The sequence below is a fragment of the Apium graveolens genome, chromosome 3 (assembly GCF_009905375.1).
Source record: "Apium graveolens cultivar Ventura chromosome 3, ASM990537v1, whole genome shotgun sequence".
NCBI classification, from domain to species: domain Eukaryota; kingdom Viridiplantae; phylum Streptophyta; class Magnoliopsida; order Apiales; family Apiaceae; genus Apium; species Apium graveolens.
This window is the reverse complement of record NC_133649.1, coordinates 16,387,372-16,407,191: the sequence shown is the minus strand read 5'-3', so window position 1 is coordinate 16,407,191 and position 19,820 is coordinate 16,387,372. Positions and strand designations below refer to the sequence as shown.

At 37.6% G+C, this 19,820-nt stretch overlaps 1 protein-coding gene across 1 annotated transcript; it reads left to right on the top strand.

The window, feature by feature from the left end:
* Window positions 1-15,807: 15,807 nt before the first annotated feature.
* Window positions 15,808-19,335, top strand: LOC141711832 (trihelix transcription factor PTL). Its single transcript, XM_074514520.1, has 2 exons — window positions 15,808-16,714; window positions 17,770-19,335. Exons 1-2 carry the CDS (start codon window positions 16,173-16,175, stop codon window positions 19,118-19,120), a joined length of 1,893 nt encoding a protein of 630 aa, XP_074370621.1. The 5' UTR covers window positions 15,808-16,172; the 3' UTR covers window positions 19,121-19,335.
* Window positions 19,336-19,820: the final 485 nt, after the last annotated feature.

Here is a 19,820-nt window from a genome sequence, read left to right as displayed (position 1 = left end):
TGCTTCTCCGAAGGTGATATCCATGGACTCGCCCTTAAATACTTTGGGTGGCCGAGTTTCCACCTTATGAATGTCGGTCATAGGTCTGAACCAGGCTTCCCTTGAATACCTTGCCAAAGCTCTGAAATTGCATTCCATCCCAGGATCTCCTCCGTAGATTGTTCAGATACTGCCATCCCTGATGAACTTATTTTCTTCCAGAGTTTCGTTGTTCGACCCCTGAGGGGCTCGACCTCCTTCTTTCTTTATTCTGTCGGCGCTATCCTTATGCCTCCTTACTTCCTTCACCACCCATTCACCAAGATATCCTTTCTTGATAAGGGCTTCGATCTAATCCTTTAGTTGTCGACACTCATGTGTGTTGTGTCCGGATGACTCATGGCATTCACAATATTTCTTCTTATCTTTGCTTTGCCAAGATGACAGAGCCTCCGGTTTTCTAAACAGCCCTCTATTTTGTTTATCTCAAAGATGTGTTCAATAGACGTGACCAAAGGCGTGTATCTGCCCATTTTATTGTCATAGCCCGAGGGAGGGCTCCATTCCCTCCTTGTAGTCATAGTATTTACTCGATTCGGGCTTCGACTACTCCTTCGGTATCTTGGGCTTGGAGATCTGTCTCTCTTTCTTACTCTGCCTCTTTGACTTGTTTGCAAAGTTGGTTGTACCTCTTCCAGAGATTGTTTTATGGCCTTAAATGATTCCGCCAAAGCAAAGACATCTGCCAGAGTAGTCGGGCCTTTTTCCTGCAAATGCTTCCAGAAATCCGAGCCAACCCTTAGCCCTGCTATAAAAAAACTCTTCAATGCTTCGTCTGAAACACCTCTTACGCTGGTGGACTCAGCGTTGAACCTTTTAAAGTAGGACGTCAAGATTTCATTTTCCCTTTGCTTGACGTTGGCAAAAGTTGTGACAGACGGAGCATATCTCACGGCGGCTTGGAACTTGGTCAAGAACAGAGTCTTCATTTGGTCCCAGGATGTGATCACTCCCGGTCCGAAATTTTTAAACCACTGCTGGGCGCTTTCCCTAAAAGTCGCCGCCAAGAGCCAACATCGAGCCAAGTCTGGGACTTGATACACGTTCATCTCTATATTGAATCGGCCCAAGAATTCCACAGTATCTGAACTTTCATGAAAATGGAGATCGCTAGTAGTGTTATGATATCTGGCCGGCAACTGCGCTTCTCTTACTGCCATAGAGAATGGGGAAGGAATTTCGGCCATGGCTGTTACTCTGCCTTCCAAGTGGTTGAGCAGCCTTTTTAGATCATCCATATTGAAGGTTCCCACACCTGGGATAGTTTGCATGTGAGGCTGTGGACCTTGGGGATGAGTTGAAGGTACTACTGCCTGATCTCCACCTGGAGGAGCTTGTTTTTGGTTGGTGTTCTGGGCATCCTCAGGTATCACAATCACTTCCGGGTTTCGACCTTGATCTCCCCCTAGATTTTCTCCTTGACCTCGCCCGCGGCCCCGAGCTATCTCGTGATCATAATTTGCCATATCCCTATGATCATCATGTTCAGCATAGTTATCACTTTCTTCTCGATTATACCAGCGGTTATCCATGTGGCCACAATAGTTGTCGCACCGGTATCCATATAATTATCTACCTTGACCTCCACCTCTTTCCCTTAATTGAGGTCTTCTCTACCGGTCATTCCCGTATCCTCGACCATACCGGTCCAACGATCCGCGGGGAGGAGCTCTCTCATGGTCGCAAGGCCGCTCCTGATTCTCATAAGAATTCAGGGGCACACGCGTTGTACCATGGGACGTCACATCTCCGAGATCGGCCTCTTTTTGCTATTCTAGCAACAACATCCTTAGATCATCATCGCCCAAGCGGATCCCCAAGTGATCCTTTAAAGCTGCGAAGCCTCGTTGTTCATTCTCCGGTATGGACTCCGCTTGCCGACGTTCCTCAAGACTACGCCCGGACCGGTGCGGGTGAGTTACTCCCCAGTTATCTGCTCGTAGTATTTCTCGACCATCTGCATCCTCGTCCACAAGTTCGAATATGGGGGTTACATCGTTGGAATAGTTCAGATGTCACGGGGTTATTGGTACACGTCCACCTTCAGTTCGGTCGTGACGGGCTAAAGCATCCCAATCAGTCACGGGAGCTTTCCCAGGTGCGTGAGCAGCACGGTTATGGCGAAGGTCCCTTCTGGTCCTGCGTCGCTCCATGGTGTTCAACCTTGAGTTGAAATCGTTCAAAGCATCTCCCATACGATATAGTTATTCCAGCAAGTCAGCGTTACTGATCAGCACAGGCGGTTGACCTCCAACATCTGGAGTGGGGCGATCAGTCATGGGTGGAACGTAGGGTTCATGGCGATCATAGCCATGGGCAGATTCTTCTTTAGAGCTTCCATCATAAAAACTTCCATCACGGTATTGAGACATCTTTCCTCCTAGATGCAGATCTTGATTAGCCCCTCCTTCTAGCGCCAATTTATTGACGGAGGAATTTGGGAGTAACAAAGTCTGAGGTTTGTAGCCGGAAATAAGATCTATGACGGTGGTTCTTCGTCAAAAATGTGAACAGTAATCAGTGGATTTGATGAACAGTATTTGTTGAAAAATATGAACAGTGTTTGATGGTGGTGATTATTGGTGGGTGAAATTGCTTAGGGTTAATGGTGGCTCCTTTGCGCTCTCGCTTCTGACCCATTGTAATTTGTTTACGTATCCCTATTTATAGGGAATCAAGCCAACGTAGTTCTTGGGGAACAAGAAACCTAATGGGCTTAGATCTCTTGTCCCGAGGTCCAGTAGGAAACCTACTGGAAACCGTCTTCTACTAGATTTAGGAATGTCCGCCGATGAGGCCCAACCACAAAGGCCCAAGGTTCATCCACGGCTTCGAGATTTCACGGATAAGGCATCTCCCTGACCAAGGATAACCATCCGCTACCAGCTGTTTCTCTAGTCCGTGAACGCAGGTATAGCCGTCGTTCACCCCGAATATTGGATGCATCCTTGTCCCCCGATAAGGAGCCCTTACCAGATTACAGAACAAGTGATCCTAAGCTTTTGAGTGCAAAGTGCAGAATACTCCGAAGTCTCCCAACGAGGACACCCATTGACAACAGAGACAGAGCTCCCAAAGCACACACCAGAATTTACCCCACATCCCCATTGAGGACACCCACTGACTACAGGAGGAGGGCTTCCGTCCAGGCATACCCCTGGAGGTCTCTGACCACGGACACCGCCTTCCTGCAGATGCACTACAAGAAGGAGTTCTTCAATAGTGTACCTGCATAAAATAGGTTAGTAATAATAATCTCCATCTTCTTCGAGTCCTCCAAAAAGCCTGTCCATGCAACCATATTGAACTCCTGCCATTCTTGACTTTAGGGCGCGCCCTAAGTTCTTCAAAATGTAGAAAGGGCCAACCTTGTAACGAATTCCCAAGTATTTTCCTTCCAACCAGCAAGGTGCGCCTGCCTCAGAAGTTGAGGGCGCACCTTCCACACCTACAGGGGCATATTTTTATCAATCATCCATAATACAGGGCGCGCACTGAATTTCCTTCCACAATGGAAGGTAATCTTATCCGTTTCTTAATTTTAGGCATTTGTTCCTCAATTTTGACTATTTTATCCAATCTTAATCTGAATAATGTTTGTACCAATTTTTCGGGCATAACAGGTTATAATCGGGGCCGGTATCGTATGCCTAGCGTAAAAAGAATTATGAGCCCATTAAGTGAACTTGTAAAATTAAAGATGAAAATTTATTAATCTTAAAAATTCAATTATAATGTTAGCGTATATGTACAAATGTGAAATTCAATATACAAATGATAGTGTCCGGAATTTAATACAAATAACTCTCATATGATCTTACGGGATTAAGATTTTAACCTCCATAACAAAACAAGGTTGAAAACTAGTTTCGTAAGTATTTCTTTGGTTGCGATGAACCAAAAAATAGGAAATAAAGATCATATAAACTTATATATTTTACATACGAAATATGAATATTAAATAACTTCTGAATTAAATTAAGTATCAAGGATAAATCAATGATTACAATGTACAGATATATAATGCACAAAATTTAATTGAGCCGGGGAGCTCAGAGGGCTCAGTGCAATCACACAGGTAACACTCCCTCAAGGCCGCCCACGATAATAATCAATAGAAATTGAGGCCGACCACGATCATAATTAGTAGAAATTCAGTAAATTCACAATGTTTTTCGGTCGAATAACTATTAATTTGGATAACTTAATACAAATATATATATATATATATATATATATATATATATTGGTGCCCTTCCACAGCCACAGGTGGTTTCAATAACCACCTGCCGCATTGTTATATTACGGGAGTTGTGCAGCTTTGCTTCAATGCGGGTAGCGCAATGTTACATTGCGGGAATACATCAGCTTTGACTCAATGCTCCCTATGCAATGTTTCATTGCTGCAAATAATTTAGTTTTATTTTTAAATAATTGTAAAATAATAGATAATAAATATATAAATACTTTTAATTGATGTTTAAATTCCTACTTTATTTATTGTTTAGTTGTTATATTTTTATTTTATATTTTTATATTTCTATTAATAAATTCTTTATTTTAACAAACTATTACTTAAAATTCGTTAAATTACAGAACAGCCCCGCTGCCGCAATGAGCCATTACGGCAGACGAGACCCGGGTTTAACCCGTTTCTTCATGAAATCCCTAATTTCATAATAACAAAAACCTAATTCTCCCACTCTAGGGGATTTTAGGCGATTTCAAAGCATTTCTCAGGCGATTCAGCTACTCAGGTATGATAAACGCATATACATACACGTATACACACACACAGAGTCACATACTACCGCAGTGGGTCATTGCTGCTTCCGCAATTACTGATAGAATGCTTGTATCGTTACTGTTTATAGTGTTGCGTAATGATGATTTTTTTGTAGGTTATATTGATCGAGGAGATGTGTTAGTGTGTCAGAAAATTTTTATGTATTGAGATGCGAATTGAAAGTTACTGGTAGCTTTGTGTAGTTGTGTATGTGTGTAGCGATATTGATCGTAGTTGTTGTAGTGAAGTTTGATGGAATTTGGCAAGTAGAAGTGAAGTATAATGAGGATAGTTTTTCTGATATGTTGATCATGTGGCCTTACAAAAAACTATCATTTATTGTGATGTGTAGATGTTGTAATGTACTCTGTTGTTACACCAGAGTCTTTTTTTAGTTTGTTTGCATAGTGTTCTGCGAAATCGTAAAAAGCAACTTAGAATATGTATTCGGTAATATAATTTGTCATATTGACCAATATATGGATAAGAAACAAATGATACAACGTCATATATCATTTTATAGGATTTTGTGGGAACTGATTATTGAGCAGCAACTGATTATTGATCAGGCGATTCATCAACTGATTATTGGGCGTGTGTTAGATTTTGTGTATCTATTTCAGAGATTGTGTTCTTGATTTTTGTATCTATTTTAAGGATCAGTTATTTTGTTCAAGAATCAAGAATGGTGATTTGTTATTTCTAAGTTTTTGTGATTGTAAGTGTTGACTTTTGTTGACTTTGATCATTTGTGCTATATTAAATGTGTTTTTATGGTTTATAAGGATCATTTGTGCTATATTTGTGCTATCATTTGTGCTATATTGATTGATTGGTTGTGGCTAGCTTATAAACGAATGAGTCATGCCGAATTTTCGGTAGGACTTAAAATAGAAAATAACGGTTCTATAAATGTTTCGTGTTTAAGTTGGGTATAAGTAACTTCCCGATTATATAGTATTTTTTATTGTGCACTTTGCAGTTACTATGGAGAATGAGTGCGGGCCTATTGTTAGATCACTCCTGACGATGCATGATGATCATATTAGTACTGCCATATGGGCGGGAGGTGTGCGGGATAAGCTGGATGTACGGCAGTACACAGCTAATCATCAGCAGTTGATACTTTCTGATCCCCAATGTGAGTTGCTGAGGCAATGAGGTTTCTCGGCTTTCACGAACAATCGTTCAGTTCCTCAGAACGATATTCGTTTGATAACGGCCTTAGTGGAAAGGTACTAATTTATAATCAATTTTCTCATTTATTTGAATCGTCATTGGCAATGTTTGTGATGTTTGTGTATGAATGCAATTGCAGGTGGAGGCTAGAAACTAACACCTTTCACTTTCCATTTGGTGAGTTGACCATCACCCTCGAGGATGTATACATGATTATGGGCCTCCCTGTTAAGGGTCGTCCAGTTACTCATAGGGAGCTTGACGCTCCGAATGCGTATTGGATGAGGGAATGGCAGGATGCAAGATTGGATGAGGTGGGGCGTAAAGATATGTATAGGGATGGGGTCAAACTTTATAAATTAAGGGAATGATATGCGGAGCTACCAGGGGGCTAGAACAGGATCTTTTGGTTTATACACGAGCTTATCTTTTATACATCATTGGGGGCATATTGTTTCCTTCATCGAGTCGATATACCGTGCATCCGAGGTATTTACTTGTATCTGTTGCATTTCAGTTTTTAAATTATAGTTTATAGCATCTTAGTCCTTCACTTGTCCTTTTTTCTTGTTTTGCATATGAAGCCCTGTATTCTCATTTATTTCCAATTTGGCACTATAATTCTTGTAATTGGTGCATTTTAGTTCTTAAATTATAGTTTATAGTATCTTAGTTCTAATTTGACATTAATGTCGCATTGTTTTTGCATATCATGCCCTGTATTCTTACTTACTCTGTATTTCCTTTATCGCAGGTACTTACAGCTCATCTAGGATTCACCTCGGATTAAATCGTATGCATAGGGAGCTGCTGTATTGAGCTATTTGTTTAGAGGTTTGACCAAGGCTGCTCATAAGAGTGCAATAACACTTAATGGATGCACGATGCTACTGATGCTGTGGGCACACGAGAGGTTGTTACCTGGTGCTCCTAAGATTGCACCTATGGTGGAGCTTGTTTGGCCGAGGGCTTTGGCATGGGCTGAGCCGAACCCTGATTGGAGGGAGAACCCTCACCACCATACAAGTACTGTTTTTTTTTGTATATTTACTATTTGAACTCTCCTTCGACCAAACATTTGCATGCTTTTGAACTATCCAGTTTCATATGTTCCCTTATTGTTTTGCTTATAGGTCAGTACCGAGGGAATTTTGACCGATTTGAGATGAGTTGGCTGACATGGGAGCCTTATCGGTTATTCTTTGATGCGATGGACTATTCTGAGGAGCAATATGATGTCGAGCTGATGGATGCTTCGTATATGAGTCTCAGCCTTATTCCACTTATTTGCTTCGAGATTGTCGAGTATGTCATGTCGGACAGAGTCTTGAGACAGTTAGGTATGCTGCAGCATATTCCAGATGATCCTATTGATATGTCTGCTCTGCGGAGGGACAGGTTATCTCATTGGAAGAGGGACCAGCATATGACTACTCTGAGACAGTATCGGGATAAGTGGTATGCTTATCTTGATGGCCAGATAGAGCCCGTTGGAGAAGGGCAGTACGTGAGCATTGACCAGTATATGTACTGGTATAGGACCCATAGTAAGATGAAGATTGCTCGTTTTATGGGTGTTAATCCACGCAAGATAGTGCCGCGTGACTGGTACTCTCAGCAAGACATGGTTGATGCGGTATATTTTAGAGTTTAGTTTAATATTTGAATCCTGTATTCATTTATTTCATTGTTGCATTTTATAGGGTGTTTAGGTAGATGATTAATAGTTAATGATTTGTGCAGCTTGACTGTGGGATGAGGACATTGTATGCTATTCACATCCATGATCCCCCAGACTGGTTCTATGAGTGCATTCCCGAGTTTCTGATTCATTATGATCGAGTCAATACTGAGTGGAGGGGTCCTGCATTTAGATTTAGTTGAAACAGGTTGGTAAGTTATAAAAATAAACGGAACCATGCCATTTTTTTTCTTAAACTATATAAATTACCCGCAATGTTGATGTTAGCAGACCTTAGCATTGAATCATTGCGGGAGATACCATATTTTACACATTTTACAGTTTAGTCACCCCACAATGAATCATTGCTGCAGTGACCATACCCAGCAATGATGCATTGCTAGGGGCTCTGTCACTAGGTCCTGTTGACTATTTTAAGGTCTAGTTGAGTTTGTTTATTAAATCAATTTTTTCAAATTTTACCACTAATACTGCATATTTTAATTATTTTAAGAGTTTTGGTGTTGAAAAATATTTAAAAAATATTAATATTACTAAAATCAAGTTTTGTTAACAAAAAGAGGCAGTGAGTTTTGGGTGGAACAGAGCTCCCGGTAATGAGTCATTTCTGCAGTAAGTACCTCCAGCAATGTCTCATTGCTAGGTACTCTGTCACTAGTTCGCATTGACTATTTTAATGTCTACTTGACTTTGTTTATTAAATCACTTTTTTCAAATTTTTACATTAATACTGCATATTTTATTTATTTTAAGAGTTTTGGTGTTGAAATATATTTTAAAAATATTAATATTACTAAACTCACTTTTGTTAACAAAAAGAGGCAGTGAGTTTTGGGTGGAGCAGAGTACCCCGCAATGAGTCATTGCTGCAGTGTGACCTCTAGCAATGTCTCATTGCTGGGTGCTCTATCACTATTCTCTTACGATATTTCAAGTTGGATAAAAAGAGCGACTCTAAAGTAAAGAACTCCAGACCGAGTTAGAAGAAATACCACGTTCGTGTTGACTATTTAAAGGGCTAGTTGACTTAATTTATTAAATCACTTTTTTCAAATTTTCCCATTACTACTGCATATTTTTTATTATTTTAAGAGTTTTGGTGTTGAAAAATGTTTAAACAATATTAATATTACTAAACTTGGTTTTGTTAAAAAATAACTTTAATATGCAACATTATGTGTAAATTTAAATAACGTTAATATTATGTAATTTAAATAGAAAAGTTAAAAGAACTAATGTACTACTTTTTAACAATTTTTAGGTTAAAACCTAAAAATTTCTTCGATCATGCTCCTCCCTTAGGGGACAGTTTCTTGCATCATGTTCTCCTCCGATCTCCCCACAATAATTGCACTTGCGAGGCTTGATCTTGATCTTTGAAGTTGCCGTCTCAATTCCACTTTTAAATCTTTTTTGTTTTTTTTCTTCCTTTAGTTTTCGACGTTGGAGGATTGAATATTGGATCATGTTGGTAGTCCTCTTGAGTTTTCGCCTCATGGGTTCTTTCGCTACGCTCTTCATCCATAAAAGCATCTTTCAAGTATCTCTTCTCCCTATCAATCACACCCATTAAGTATTTATACCATGAAACAGAACAACTACCGGAAGCAGCTAAATCTTGAAAAGATTTGCACAATGCACCATACCTTAATGGTTGTGACGCACCATCATTACCAATAGCGGGAGGAGCATATGGAAGAGGCCCCGTAATTTTGTTGTCGTTCATTGTCCACCTACCTATGATGAGACTTTCCGATATCTTGATTTTTTGTTTTTTGTCAATATAACGGATTATGTGTTTAAAATCATCCTGGAATGTTAAAATTTCTTACACGAGCATTCAATTTTTTCGTACATGAAAACCGTCACTCGATATTTTCTTCTGCAATTCTCCGGCAGGGTAGCCTTCTCAACCAAATACAGTTTCGACATATAAGTTCCATTGTTTTTGACACTGTTCACGATGTAACATGTACTTTTCATAAGCTCCTTTTGAAGACGTTTGAACATTTGTTTCGTGTAGATTTCGGATGCATGCATTTCCAAGGACGAGTGCAAAACTAATCTCCTTTCCAATTGTTCGGTGTCATAACCGGCTTTAACCTCCTTCAGATATTGTGTCTCCAAAGCCTTTTGGGAGTTCTTAATGAATTCCTTCAAACCAGTAGATGATTGCACATATTCATCAAAAAAATAATTTGTAGACTCGCTTCTTGAAGTTGTAGTCATGAGGACGGAAAAATGTTGCTTCGTGTAAGCACAATCCATTGAGTTCTAATAGCATACATGTCATTTAACCAAGCATGATCCTCAAGATCGTACTTCTCGACTAATTGCTCCCATCTACCTAAAAATTCTGTAGGTGTCAACGACTTGTACACACATGCATTAAACTCTGTCTTGAACTCCAGATAATTTGTGTACAAATAAGACAACTTCTCGGGAAACTTACTATTTATATGCCATGTACAATATGTATGCTTTGTTTGTGGCATAGGCATGACCTCGGCAATGGCATTTCCCAATGCAATGTCTTGAATAACAATAATTGTTCGAGGCGGTTTATTATCGATGGCTTCCAACCATGTCCTCAAAACCCACTTATATGATGCCTCAGTCTCATCCCTTACAAGTACAAATCCAAATAGTATATTTTGATAATGGTGGTTTACGCCCGTAATAGGTATGAAAGGCATACAATACCTATTCGTCCGGTAAGTTGAATCAAACGTAACCAATCACCAAAATTCTTGTACGCGTTCATGGACCGAGGATCAATCCACACCAAACCCTATACACGATTCTCATCATCTACATCCACCCGATAAAAGAAATTACCAAAACTATTTTCTCGTAGTTCTCGTAGCAAAAGTAATCCGCACTCCGCATTACCCGAATCAAATACTCGGCGCCGAATATCACGTATGACATTACGTAAGTCTTGATTAGAAAAACCAAGATTTTCAACACCCCCCTTTTCTCGCTAAGAAACTTCATTACTTTGCTCGTCTCAGTTCCCGATTTGTTAAACAACTCAATCAATGATCACGTCATAGGATCTATGTTGAGTGATCTTTAAAAAAATTGAACTTTTTCTGGTGACACCAATTTATGATTGTGTTCTAAATCCACCAAACTAATTTGCCATTTGTCCATCTTCACTTTGTGAACGACACACATTCGAGCACCACAATTCGTTCGTGGAATTACCTCCTTAACTCGTTTTCCTTTACCAAAATCCAACGGCGTCGCTCCTACCCTTCCACCTTTTCGGCAAATAAATAAACGGTATGATGGTTCATTTGTGTTTGTTCGCTTATGAGTATTCCTAATTATTATCTCGAATCCCTCTTTTCGACCATAATTCCTATAAAACGCTTTCGCATCATCCAATGTATCGAAAATCTTGCCGACATAAGGCACAACATCGTTACTATTCTTAAATCCATGATTCCTTTTCTCAACATTTTTCTCATCTTTTACGTCATCAACATTTTCACCGTCAAAATTATCACCACCAACGTTATCATCAACATTATGACCGCCAATATTATCACCACCAACATTATCAAAATCAACATTATCACCACCAACATTATCAATATTATGACCACTAACATTATCAACATCAATATTATCACCACCAACATTATTCATATTATCATTACTATCAAGATTTACAATATCTTCATCAACAAATGACTTACGACGAGCTAGGGGGTTCGTCTAACGGGGGTATAATAATATAATTATCATTTTCACTTGAAGAACTACAAGCTTTAAATAAAAAAGAAGCCATTAATAATCGAAAACTGACCTTTTGAGATCACCTTTGATGAATCAATAACCAAAAAATTTGAAATTGTTGAAAGTAAATTGTAAATTGTAAAATGTGAAAAATCAAAAAAATAAAATTTTATCAAATTTTCGTTACCTATAAACAAATATAAAACAATTTAGCCCCCAAAATGTTAAAAATTTCTTGGTAACAAACTATATTAAAATAACTCGGCCACCTGCCGCATTGTTTCATTGAGGGAGTTGCAATAACATAATGCGACAGGTGGCTCTTCAACCACCCACCGACGTGTTTTAAATATGTTGTGGCTATGGTTAACACCTCCCACATTGACACATTGCGGGGGGGGGGGGGGGGTTATACCATTTTATTCTTATTTTTTTAAATGAAAAAATTGTATAGATTTTTTTTAATTCAGTATAACTTCATTATACAGTACAAATGTGTTATTATACATAAATTTGAAATATTAAAAATTTAAATTAAAATAGTTTGATTAGAATTCATTCAAAAAAGTTTAAGACAAACAAGTATGATTGTTTATTGATCGAAAATTGTCGTCATAGCAATACTCCATTCATACATTTCAGTTATCATCTGCGGGTTTTTATGTTTTTCATTAAAACTAATATTTTAATTATATTTCCGATTATATATTTAATTTAATTTTAAATTCTTAACTCATTATACGATTGATGATATAAATGGGAAGTAGTAGTAAAATTAGTAAATATAGAACAAGTGGTTGTTAAAATTAATTATATACTTTTTTAACTCCGTTATTATCGGAAACAAATTAATTCATTAAAATATGTTTTTTTGTTATTTAAGAAATTAAATCACTGCTTCATTGTTTCATTGCGAGGTCGCAATGAAACAATGACCTCGCAATGAAACAATGCGGCAGTACCTGCAGCATTGTTTCATTGCGGGTGGAGCAATGAAATAATGATGTGAGTACTGCCGCAATACTTTAATGCGGAAGGTGGTTATTACAACCACCCGGGGTTGTAGACCAAAACCCTATATATATATCGGCGGGGGAGCAAATCAAAACCCAAAAACTCACATTGGGTTTAGGGATAATCAGGCTCGAACTGATGACTTCCACCATATCAAGGTGACACTCTACTGCTGAGTTATATCCCTTCCTCTCATAATTTTTATATCCGCAATAGTGCGAAAAGAAGGCCCGGCTCCAAGTTGTTCAAGAATAGCGGCGTTGAGTTTCTCAACCCTTTGCCTTAGGATAATCAGTTATATTTCTCGATGGGGGTATGGAAGGGATATAACTCAGCGGGAGAGTGTCACCTTGACGTGGTGGAAGTCATCAGTTCGAGCCTGGTGAGTTTTTGGGTTTTGATTTGCTCCCCCGCCATGATTGAACGAGAATGGATAAGAGGCTCGTGGGATTGACGTGAGGGGGCAGGGATGGCTATATTTCTGGGAGCGAACTCCGGGTGAATATGAAGCGCATGGATACAAGTTAGGCCTTGGAATGAAAGACAATTCCGAATCATTTTTGGAAAGAACTGTTCAAGGAAAAAGTAATCATCTCTCTTGCTACCGGTTGATCCTCAGACCTCCCCCTTTCTTATTCCATCAACTAAATTTATTCTTAGATCCTGTTCCTCAGATTGCTAAAAAATATCTTTATAAATTCTTATAATTTCTATGTAGACTAAACTACTACAGTATCATTCTTTTTTTTTCATATTGTATTAAATTTAAAGAAAAAAAGAAGGATACTGGAAATGAAAGTATTTTTCCCGTATCAATTCTACACGACGCTGTCGAGACAAAAATATCGATATTATTGTATAGAAAAAGAAGAGTTCATGTCATCCATGTCGTAGTTGACTTCTTCGTCTTAGGCGTATTCCGTCAGTAATGAGTGTTCAGACATCTAGTGAAGTCAGTCTCCTCAAGTAAGAGCGCTAGTTGACCCACTTTTAGCGATATCCCTTTCAAGCATGAGTAGGACTTCTAGTGTTGGGAAAGTCATCCTTAGCATAAGCTCTACTTCGACTAGTTTGAACGACGAAGCTTGGCATTATATATATATATATATTTTATATAGAAACCCAATATAGAGTCATATAGGCTGCATATTGTGTGGGTTTATATACTTGATGAACGCAAAAATACCCCTTGATGAGTTAATCGTGGAAATTTCTAGCTTAAGAAGGAAACATTTGATTAGGTCAACCTAGCTCTTTCCATTTTGAAAAATAGACAACAATTGTTAATAAGTGTGAGAAGAGTACTAATGTAATATACTTGTTGAAGTTTTGGTATTTTAGATGCGTGCAATACAGCAGTGGTCACAGTAACACACAAATCTATACACAAACAGTGTACAGTATTCACGACGTTAAAATTTTGATTGATAGCATTTGGTTTCGAAATATATATAAGTAAGCCGGGTACCTTTGTGTGAATATATTTATAAAAATGTAAAGTCTATGTCCAATAGTGTCATTAAGGATCAGTTGTTAAAAGTAAAGCCGTGTTGATGGTTGAATATCCATTATTTGTATCTAGGTATGTTGGTTCATAATCTTTGACTTGGGGAGCTTTTGGGATGTAAGAATTTGGTTGTATTGTATCATCACTGTGTTTAATTTGAAAGCATAATTATATTCCTCTTATTTTACTTTTGTGCTTTTAGAAACTCATCCAGCAGCTGTGTTGCCAATAACTTTTGTCCGAAGAGGCTGCAATGGGATAATAAATGATCTCTACTGGCTTTTAAACTTTAAAAAGTAAGTTTATAGGCTTACATATGGTGTATTTTTGGAGTAATACTACGTCATACATTTTCGGTTCAACATTTGATACACATGTAGGCGTGACTAATGAACATAAGACGTAATGCACGAAATTGTATTCCGACAGCATTTAGGATGTTTTCAGAGTCGTTTTTAGCTATAAATTCGCCTTAAAAATCACACAAAAGCATGATTAAGCGAAAAATGGAGGAATGACACTTCTAAGTCTAACTACAGGTGACATCGACGGTTTATGGAAAATCCTAATAAAATTTGAGTTTTGTGTTTTTCAAAATTAATATAAGGCAGATGTAAGAGAAAGTATAAAATACTGATTGTCACGGTTCCGGTTAAATAAGAACCCAATGAGGGCTTTGTGATAAAATTAGAGTAGATGCACAAGAGTAATTTCAACAGTGTTTTAATCATAAGTTTTTTATAAATATTATAAAATATTAACTTTAAGTCATTAAAAACATGATTTTGAATTTGAATTTCAACAATAATTCTTATTTCCATTCCTTATTATTATAATAATAAAAAATTTAAATAAAATATGAAAGGAACATAGAGAAAATAACTAAAAGGAAGAGAGAGTAATTAATTTTTTATTAATAAAAATAAAATAATGGATAACTTGTGGTTAGTTAAAGATAATGTATGAAATGAGTGTTTTAGTAATATAAAGAATCACTAAAACCTTGTTAAAATGCAATTTTATGTCATATTTCTTATATTTGAACTTAGGCCTCATTTGTTAATAAAGGAATTGAACTGAATGAGTCGTTATTATATCATTCATGCTGTTTGTATATAATATATTTTCCTGGATGAATCCATATTTCCTATGGACGAGTCGGCAAAAAAAATCTAACTGAACCATCCATATAAATGATGTTGCTCTGCCTTGCTACATTATCATATTATTATATGTTATAATTACTAGTTTAAAACCAGTTCCATACACGGTTGTTTTATATATTTTTTATTTTATCATTTTTATATTTCGTCTATTATAATATAGTATAAGTAATTATTATTTAATTATTTTTATTATAGTATTAAATTAGTAGCTAAAAATTATTTTATTACATATCACATTTTTTTACTCAAAAATACACGTACTCTTTCATTAAAATTGACCTTTGAAATTTTTAAGTTATATGATCGCATAAAATTAACTGTTAAGTTTAATAGAAATTATATATTAAACAAATAAATATATGTTAAGTTATAGTACAATATAATTAAATAACAAAAAATGTGCAAACTCTATCATTCAGGAATTTGAAAATTACTCTAACAAACACCTGTTAGTCGTCTAACATCAGATTAGTCATTGGTTCAGAATTTTAATCATTTAAATAATACTGTTCAGATTTAACAAATGAGCCCTTAGAGAATGTTCAAAGGAGCCGTTGAGATTGCTCTCACATAGACTTATTAGTTGTTTCATTTTTATTAGCAGCCTATGCCTTGCCCCCTGTCCTTTGCTTAAAATTCTTAACCTGAGGACTTATTACTTATTATCAGTATTCAGTAGTTAGATATAGGCTGGGGGAACATGCATATGTGACTAGTAGAAAGTAGAGAAAGAGAGAATGGGCCCGTTGTCGTCTACCTAAATTCAAAGGAGGCTTGATCTCTCTCTATTCTCTACCAGTAAGTATTCTCTTGGACGACAGGATCCGGGTCTGCCGCTCCCCTCCCTTTCACCATTACCTCCTACCACAACCCCCCCTCTCTCCCCTCCTCTCTCTCTATCTCTCTCTCTCTCTCCCACATCCTATCCATCTCTCTACTGTTTCCTCTCTTTCTTTTTCTATCACTCCCCAAGAAGATTTAACTCTTTTATAGTTATATAGACTTGCATCTTATCTGATGCCCTTTTAGTTGATGGAAATGGAAGACCATCAGCATCATCAATATGGAATTTCGGATCTAAGGCACTTCATGAACCCCCGTCCCACCACCTCAACCTCCGTTGGCTCCAATTTGTTTACTCAACCCACAGCTGAGCTTATCAACAACAACACCATTCATCATCATCATCATCAGCTTCATCACAGCAACGATCAGTTAGCAGCACAACAACACTTGGAGATGCTTATCTCTTCTCGTAACCAACTCAACTCTTCTTCTGACCAAATTACACCAATGCCTACTCCTCGCTCTTCGCCTTTCCTTCATCATCATCAGCAGCAACAGCAACAACATCATCATCATCATCAGTTGTTTCGCTCTGATTCAACTGCCGGTACTTCAACAGCAACTCTGGATATGGACCTCCAGATGAGCGGTGGAGGTGGAAATGGAGACGGGGGTACCGGAAGGTGGCCTCGACAAGAGACCCTAACTCTTCTCGAGATCAGATCAAGGCTTGATCCTAAGTTCAAAGAAGCTAATCAAAAAGGCCCTCTTTGGGATGAAGTCTCTAGGTATGTTTTCTTAAACCTAGTCATAATATAATATTCATCGTATACCCTAGCTTATAATTATTACATCTTTCTCCCATGATCTCGCTAGATCTCTCTCTCTCTCTCTCTCTCTCTCCCCTTTATCTTCTTTCCATTTCCTTGTTTCTCATTCTGAGACTTCAACCCTGTCTATGTAATTAGGTATCAATCTGATAATAATCAACGCACACTCACATGATACACACACATGCGTGTGTGCAGAGAGAGGGGGAGAGAGACGACGAGAATAAATGAATACAGAAATCTCTTATTCTCTTTTGTCCGTCTTATCTGCCACTTGATTTTTTAATTCTTCGTTATACAATCCATTATTGACTAGAGTATCAACTGTTCATCCCTAATCTTCTTTGCTACCTTTTACATAATTCAGTATTCATTATTCTTTCATCCTCTACTTACCAAATCAAATCAATACCAAGTCTTTGTTTCTCTTCCTCGTTTCGAATCGAATATGGAACTGTTCGTGCATTGCACTAGATACCTTTTGTGTACACATGTTTACCGGATCTCTTGTAGTTTTCTTTATAATTTTCGAAACAATATCCATATATATAAAATGTTCCAAAACTTTAGAACTGCTAATGAAGTCAGGTAATCCTCTTGGTAATGGCATGTATAGATATGGTATATGGTTAATCAAATGTTTAATGATTGATTGTGTGTGTAAGTCTGAATAATCTAATATTTGAAGGCTAGTTGGAAATAATTTGATCAAGAAACGACAATGTGTATGTAGAAGGCGCAGCTATCCCGATGTCTTCTCCCTTTACTCTAGAAAACTTTATTAAAAATGACATAAAAATTCCTCCATCATTAGCAAAGATCATCATGACCCAACCTAATTTTACACTTTATTACCAATTTGATTTATTCTCGCTCTATTAGGGGACTACATACAATTTTTTATCATTAAGATTCTTCCTCTTCCCATATGTATGTAATCATTATCCTTCTTTCATCCAATCACTTTCCGTATATTCTAATTCATTTTTTATAAATAATTTTACTTTATGTAGAATAATGAGTGTTGACCATGGGTATCAAAGAAGTGGCAAGAAATGCAGAGAGAAATTTGAGAATTTGTACAAGTATTACAAGAAGACTAAAGAAGGGAAAGCCGGGAGGCAAGATGGTAAGCATTATAGATTCTTTCGACAGCTTGAAGCTCTTTACGGTGAATCCTCGAGCACCAATCCTACTACGACATCTGTCCCTAACAATGCACATTTAGCTGGAGTTGGAGTTACTGCATTTCCATACACTCCTGAAGTCCCGAATCAGGAAGTGTTCCATCAAACTCCTAGGCAGATTATTGATGATAGCTTTACTCCTTCTAACTCCTCGGCTTTTGTAACTTCTTCGTCAGATGAGTATTGCAGTGATCTTAATGCTGCCATGGCATTAAAGAGAAGAGGTAAGAGGAGTTGGAAGGCGAAAATTAAAGATTTCATTGATGGCCAGATGAGGAAACTTATGGATAAGCAAGAAGTGTGGCTGGAGAAAATGATGAAGAGTATCGAGCATAAGGAGCAAGAGAGGATGATGCGCGAGGAAGAATGGAGGAAACAGGAGGCAGCTAGAACCGAAAGAGAGCACAAGTTTTGGGAAAAAGAAAGAGCATGGATCGAAGCACGTGATGCTGGCTTAATGGAAGCCTTGCACAAGTTAACCGGGACAAAAGAATTGAGGGCTCCGATTAGGTCTTCATCTCCTGATCACGGGGAGCTTCTGTCAATGAGGGCTACTCATCAGCTTCAAAACCAAAATGATAATGGGAGTGAAACGATGATGGCAAACAGTAGCGAGAGCTGGCCTGAATGTGAGATCACGAGACTAATACAATTGAGGACTAGCATGGAGCCGATGTTTGTCCAGCAAGGCAGGACTTCAGAAGAGGAAGTTTTGTGGGAGGAGATTGCATCTAACATGGCTTGTTTGGGATACGATAACAGGAATGCCGCAATGTGCAAAGGCAAGTGGGAAAGCATCAATAATTATCTAACCAAAGCTAAGGACCAGTCTAGCAAGAAACGCAAAGAGAATAATAACACTACTCCGACAGTAAGCAGTAGTTGTTTTTACTTTCAGAACAATGAATCTATTTGCAATAATCAAGGAGGCGGAGGAGGAGAGTATCGTGAAACGAATGATTTAGGAGGCGGAGGAGGACTTGGAGGTCTTGAATTGACGACATCTCTACTAATACAAAGTGGCCAGCACCATGATAATGCTTCAAGGCCGCCTTCGGATTCTAATGTAGCCACCAGTACAATGCAAGGTAGCTCATTTAGGTTCTTCATGGGTGATCAGACAGATAATTTGTGGGAAAATTATGGATTGAAGCTGAGTAAGGGAGATAATAATTAGTCACTGATTATCATTATAATTAGTTTGAATATAATCTGTCTGTTGTACCTTGTTCTATGTTGTGGTAGCTTTACGCAAGAGGAATTTGAACTAGTACATAGCGCTGGACTATGTTTTCAGGGTAATTAAAAGGATGTGACCACGTATTGATTGCATCAAAGATCAGTTGTAGCATGCTTGTGCAAGCTTATAATTAATCTATTCAGTTTTTATTCTGTGCGTGTTTTAATTTAAGTATAAATAGGTGTTCGGTTGGATACTATATAGAGATGAACAATTTAGCTAAACTTCTGGAAAACTATCGAGCTGGTCTTTCTTTGTTCTTGTTCTTTCAGTGTGTAATGAACATATATACTTCTCGTTTAATGTCATTTTTATCGATCAGATTTATTTGAGCTTACCAGCTAAAACAAATTCCTTTAATTTGTTAGATATGTGCATCCATGGAGACTGGTGTTTTAACGAGACATTCGTATAGAAGAATGCATGAATACAATTATTTTTTGTTGCTAAAAATTTACATATATCTTCTCAAAAACTATAATATTAAAACACTTTTTGTTAAGTTATAAAAAACACCTTTTTTGTGATATATTAGAGTCCCGATCTGACAAATTATTGTTAGAACATATTTTATTTTATCTAAACACTGTAATTTATATTTTACATTATCACCGGAAGAAAAACACACAGGCTCACG